The sequence below is a fragment of the Oncorhynchus clarkii genome, chromosome 30 (assembly GCF_045791955.1).
Source record: "Oncorhynchus clarkii lewisi isolate Uvic-CL-2024 chromosome 30, UVic_Ocla_1.0, whole genome shotgun sequence".
In the NCBI taxonomy this organism is placed as follows: Eukaryota; Metazoa; Chordata; class Actinopteri; order Salmoniformes; family Salmonidae; genus Oncorhynchus; species Oncorhynchus clarkii.
The window spans coordinates 30,629,873-30,636,339 of NC_092176.1; the positions used below are offsets into that span (position 1 = coordinate 30,629,873).

A 6,467-nucleotide genomic window follows, 5' to 3' on the forward strand; every position below is an offset into this window, starting at 1 on the left:
ATAACCACTAGCAAGAACCAACTTCCTGGTGGTAGGGTGCCGGATCAGCGTGGGATAAAAACAAAAATCTCTGTTAAGTGAGTATGTTAACCTAATTATACCACTGTTATATAGCCTTGATTTAAATAATTGTCGCTGTGTTTACTGCGAAACTAGATCAAAGTTGCTAGGGCGATGAGGCTGTTTTACAATGCAAATAAGCTAGCTAGCTACCTAACGTTAGCTTAATTGATTACAGACGCTAACTGAGTTTGTTATGTAGCTAACGGTTAGTGGCTAAGCTAATGTTAGTTGTAAAGAGGCAATCTGTCTTTTGCTTCTCCAGTACTAAAGTAATGTGTATATTCAGTGCGTTGTGCATAGGCTATTTCATGCTCATGGAATAACTATTTTGGGCGTGGAACTATCTGTGGTTGAGACTTTAAAATTACAGAGGCAGTTTGACTGTTTTTCACTTGTATACCAGTACACGGTAGGTATATAATCTAGCATACAAGACATCCAATGTAAACATAACATTGGTTAGATTTGAAATTAAAAGATGTCACCAGATTCTGAAACTGTGTGTGGCTGTAGCAACAGAGCCTAGGCTACTTCCATTTGACATTTTTAAGTCATTTAGCAGAGGCTCTTATCCAGCGCAATTTACAATTAGTGCATTCATCTTAAGATAGGTGAGACCACATCATTCGTATAAAGTACATTTCCCCTCAACAATTTATCAAAGTCTGTGCAAGTAGGAAAAGATAAGTGTGTTTATTTTGGGGGGGAGTAGCAGCACCTGTTGGTGGTGAGTAAATTGTACCCAGTCAGCAGTTTAATGTTCAGCAGGGCAACCGTGTGTAGGCAGTGGCAATGTTTTGTTGCAAGCTTCTTATGTTTAAATAGTAAACCTTCTCCTCGTTCCCATGTTCCAGGATTGGAGTTGCTGTTGGTGATCAGGATGATTGACATGCGGGCGTGGGCGGAGTACCTGGTGGAATGGGCGGCCAAGGACCCGTACGGCTTTCTGACCACTGTCATCCTGGCACTTACACCCCTCTTCATCGCCAGTGCCCTGTTGTCGTGGAAACTGGCCAAGATGATTGAAGTGCGCGACCGCGAACAGAAGAAGAAGCAGAAACGTCAGGAGAATATCGCCAAGGCCAAGAGGACCAAGAAAGACTGAGCTGTGGAGGGAGAAAGAATAGCTACAGTACACAGCTATGCTCAACACTCTTCACTTGCAACACCGCTCCCCCTCGCCTCCTCAACCCAGTCCAGTGCAGGAAGGATTGTAGGCCCTACATGGTGGCCTTAGAGCTGAGAGGGAACTGTATAGACAGAGGAGGCTCATTTGATTGGGCTATCAGCGTGTAAACCCGGATTCTGATTATGGTGGTGTTGCAGTACTTAGCATTCCATTTGTAACAACTCCATTCCAATGATTTCATAAACTACTTTGATTGTTTCTCCATTTTAAATGACTTGTTAAATTTCTGAATCACTTGCATGTTTTTATTAAATGAAGTTCTAAATAAAATAGGCTTGTATTTCTTGCAAAACATAATTCCCCATAACCCTGCCTGTATGACACTTAATTGAAAACGGTTGAGTTCCGACCTGACTTGATGCGCAGGCATTGTACTGCATCAACCAATGGTTTTATGTCATCAACTGTTCAGTCGGGCATAGACTGCTATATCATAGCTGATAATTAAACACCTATCCAATCGTTTTGAGATCTGGCAGGAGTCTGGTATGGACTCGACCAAGATGTGTTCCAGGCAGTTGTCATGCATGGGCTTCATGTAGTTAAAAAAAATATTTGGTTAAAAGGTTTGTAGTGTCAGATGAGGTGTATATCATACATATGTAAAGACTTTTTTTTAAAGTGTCACACTGAAAATATTTATATGTATGCCATTTGGGCAAACACTTTATCCAAATCAACTTACAATAGTGTGTGCATACCTTTTTATATGGGTGGCCCCAGCGGGAATCAAACCCACCATTATGACATTGCAATTGCCATGATCTACCAACTGAAAAACACTACCACCTACTTGCCAGCACTTACATCACATCCCAGTTTGCTCAAGCCTGGTAGTTTAATTTACAATCCACAAAAAAATCATCAAATATACCTTGATTACCTACAACACAACTCATATACAAAGCCTTTATAGTTGGGGAGATCAGAAAATGTGTCTTCTACACCCCATGAATGCCACACACTATATCAAGTATTCCCTGATTCAACACAAGGTTTTTTATGTAAGAGAGCTCCCATTAGTATACATCATGTCCGTTGTATTCATTACTGCAAACCGTAATAAAACGTGTTGCGGTTGGAAACCACTTACGTCAAACTTGTTTGAAATGACCGGTTTCCATTGCCAAGCATTTTGCTAAGGTGTGCACTAATGAATATGATCCAGTCCACCTTCCAGCCCCAAGTTCCCTATACTAAAGGAGAGGGATTATGAAGATTCCTTCCTCTACCTTGCTGCTTTCAATTGACCAGTCTTTTCAGGTGGGTCACTGAACAATGGTGGCGAGGATGAAAGGTAACTTGTGAAGTTCTATTTCGTGTATATACTGTATTATGTGTGTACCATAGTGTGTGTTAGGTACCAGTATCATGGCAAGGAAATAAGGATGCAGACATTTCTTAATAAGGTAAACAGTTCACACAACAGCAGGTTTTTAAAAGACAGAGTTCAGACTGCTTCGGGTTTTATGTTTTACACTGGAAAATCCAGTATCGCAATACTGTTTTTTGTGTGTGTATATCTTGGCTGTGGGTGTCCAGGTGTCAGGCTGGAATATGTTAGCTGTTCTGACATGCTCCTCGCTGGTCTCTGGCTGGCTGACACTGAAGGCGGTGTGGCCCTCGGCTATGGTCTGAGTAGGCCAAGCCACCAGCCCCTCCTCGTACTCCTTAGGAAGCAGCTCTCTCTCTCCTCCACCTCCCTCGCCTTCTGTGTGCTCCCTGTAGTTCTGGTTCCTCACCAGCTACTGTGAAGGGCGCGCACACACACACACACACACATACACTTAATATCAGAGGTAAAACCAAGGCTTTTGAACACACTCTTTTTGAGGGGATAGTTAGGAGTCCTCTAACAACTCATCCATAAGAGCTCAACCCTGAACGTCACACATCAGCGGCAGCTAAAGCTACTATCCAGTCCATGGTGTTAGTTTTGCCTTGGCAGAGCCAGAGAGCCATGGCCATGGTCTGGACTTCTTGTTGTTGTGTGTTGGCAGCAGAACTAGCAGGCTGTGAAGGGAGAGGGGAGACCAGGGCCAAACAGCTCTGCTTTGGGGAACGAGGCGAGCATATGCAACCGCTTTTCCAGCCTGTTAATGACATGATTTAATCCAATCAATTTATGTCAACTTGGACAGGGACAAAATTAAGCGTTAAGGAAGGGGGGGGGGGGGGGGGGGGGCATAAAGTGCCAGGGGAGCGGTTTTGGCTACACCACTGTCCAGCTGTGGACGACTGCACTGGGCAGACAGTACACAGAAAATTGGAATAGAATGTTCTGGCAACACTGAGGTAGGAACGGCATTGGCCGTTGGCATGGAGTATACAGAGAGGGGCTGCCTGGGTATTAGCCTTGTAGAGGCTTTCCCATAGCCTCCATGTTTGAGAATAGGAAAGTTAGCAGGCTAACCCTTTGATCCTGTTCTGTGACGTAGGCATAGCCTTTGACGTCTAGCTATGAGCCCTGGTCTAAAGTAATGCACCACATAGGGAATAGGGTGCCATTTAGGACACCACCAAAATGAGAAGTGTGACTGTTGAGCCCATAGAGATAGATAGAGGGCTCATCTTTGTATCTGTGCCATTATAGCGTCTGTGACAGCATGGGCAGCGCCATTGAGGCAATCTCCCTTTTGAAGTAGTCAATTATCTTCTTCACGATTGGCTGATCCTTCTTGATGACCCGGTTGGACATGACTCCAACAGGGTCACCAGGAGGGATCAGACAATGAAGTTGAAAGTCCCACCCAGTTGACTACATTAAAATGGTGGAAGTCCTCAATGGTGCTACCCATGCTAACACAGCCTTTTAGCCATTAGAGGCCTCTATCATTCTCTATGATTTCCCCCCAAATTTCGTGGCTCTGTTGAAAATGGAGAAAAGGCTAAACAAAGTGTTTCTCCTAGACTCTTCCCTCCCCATACCCAGTCCCCAAGAGCTCCCACAAACACAGCAGGGGTACGCACTTCAATGGAGGGGGCTGCTTCCTTGCTTCCTGGAGAAGGGAACAGACAGACGAGAGTTAGAACACCCATACCACTGCACAAACAAAATGAACAGTTACCGGTCATTTACACTATAGAAGCAGCACTAGCTTGGCCACGCTAGTCTCGCCCTCATGTGGGTGCTACGTATCAACAGCCATTGTCAATCAATCCAGCAGGGGTTGAAAGCTATGGTCAGTCGCGTCGCAATATCGCAGAGGATTTGAATAAATGTCAGCTTTCCCTAATTTTAGTCTGGCCCTGTTCAGCTCCCTCGACCTTGCTCGCATCACTCAACAGTCCCCTTCCCACTCCGTTCTCTCGCTTTCCTACCATTGAAAGGGAATAGCTTCAGATGTTTCACCGTGCGATGCCCCTTCATAGTGTAAACGGTCCGTTACACGTGACATCCAATGTAACGGCATTGGATCACTTGTTTAACTGTGTAGTTAAAGTAACACAATATCTAACTAAGAGTAAGTGATCTGAACATAATTTTGCCTGTTTCCTTTCTTTAGAATTCCAGTGTGATACATGACACGATAACATCTAGAATATGGCATCTCTGTGATTTACCAGTCTAAGCAGAGAGGATACTGTAGTAATGTACACATTTAAACTACTATACAGCATAAAGTAGATCTCTTCTACTCTGATCCTTGGATTAACCTCTCCCTCTCCATCTATTGCTCCCTCCTTCTCCAAAGTAAGTCAGAGACAGAGAACTTTTCCTATCTAGTTGTCTGGAAAATGGACAGTTTTTGAGATTGTCAGATAGGGTGCCCTTGATACATTCATGAATACATTTCTGAATAAATAGGTGATTCATGTTTGTTCTAGTACAGTTTGTTGTTGCCTAGCACTATTGTGTAATCTGTACTACAGTGGTATTCCGAGCCCCAGATTCACAGGTCCCTTGACTTAGACTGTACCATGGAGACTAGCAGGCATCCATATAGCATACAGCTAAAGTGTCAGTACCCCATCCAGAGATGTCCCCACATTACCATCCCACTCTGAGGATATGCTGCCTTCCAGGTACTCAAACTCTGTAGCGTTAACCGCCACCACCACCCACTTGGCCCAGACTATCCACCCTGATAAAACAATGAGAGAGAGAAAGAGAGATCATTTTTAACACATCAATACAGGAAAATAGACATGTAATCAAGTGCATAAAAAACAACCCACACAGACAAACACAATTGAGATCTCACACACATGCATGCACGTACACGAAATGCACGCACGCACACACACACGAGGCGTGACAGTGTTCTGACAGGCCATGGATGATTAGCTCGTGGCCCTCAGGCCTGCTCCTCAGATCTCTCAGAGTGTGTCCAAATCTGGGCTAAGCCTTATGTAAATCAGCCCCCCTAAATGTAAATCAGCCCCCCTAACGCACCAATCACAGCCCCCCTAAATGTAAATCAGCCCCCCTAACCCACCAACCACAGCCCCCCCCCCGCCCCTCACTGACACCCTCATCTAATTGCAGCCCTCCGCTAACAATGCCCTCCAAATCAACGTCAAGCCGTATAGGAGACAAGATAGGTCAGATATCACAGGCAACAGAAGAGAGATGAGCTGAGAGGCATACTAAAACCCTCTGTCCCATTCTGTATTCTACAGCACTACTAGCAGGACCAGCACCAATTATTTGGGGGGGAAACTGCTGATTAAACAAGGCGAGCAGGCACAGTGACATCCAGATGAAGAGAGGGATAAAGGGATGAAGAGAAAATGATTGAGCAGTAAAGGTTCTCACAGCATTCCTTAATGATGTCTGTTTCACATTCCCAGAAGTGTGAGAGAAAGAGTAACGACCGTAGTTCGAATGAGACCAAGATACAGCGTGAGGTTGGTTACTCATATTCTTTAATGATAACCAGGAAAACCAAGAAAGAGAAAACCACCGAAACGTACAGCCTTGTAGGGCTCAACAGCAACAATACAAGAACAAGATCCCACAACATAGGTGGGGAAAAAGGCTACCTAAGTATGATTCCCAATCAGAGACAACGATAGACAGCTGCCTCTGATTGGGAACCACGCTCGGCCAAACGCAAAGAAATACAAAACATAGAATGCCCACCCAAATCACACCCTGACCAAACCAAATAGAGACATAAAAAGGCTCTCTAAGGTCAGGGCGTGACAGTGAGAGTAAGAGAGTGAGAGAGTTAGAGAATGAGAGAGAGTGAGTGAGAGTGAGAGTGAGAGT

The 6,467-nt window shown here is 44.6% G+C and overlaps 1 protein-coding gene across 1 annotated transcript; it reads left to right on the forward strand.

Moving 5' to 3' along the window:
- Window positions 1-1,522, forward strand: LOC139389904 (small integral membrane protein 15-like). Its single transcript, XM_071136934.1, has 2 exons — window positions 1-77; window positions 918-1,522. Exon 2 carries the CDS (start codon window positions 944-946, stop codon window positions 1,166-1,168), a length of 225 nt encoding a protein of 74 aa, XP_070993035.1. The 5' UTR covers window positions 1-77; window positions 918-943; the 3' UTR covers window positions 1,169-1,522.
- The last annotated feature ends 4,945 nt before the right edge of the window (window positions 1,523-6,467 follow it).

Bases quoted from the DNA above. Each gene is read 5' to 3' on its own strand.
- LOC139389904 (XM_071136934.1), top strand. From the start codon at position 944: ATGATTGACATGCGGGCGTGGGCGGAGTACCTGGTGGAATGGGCGGCC.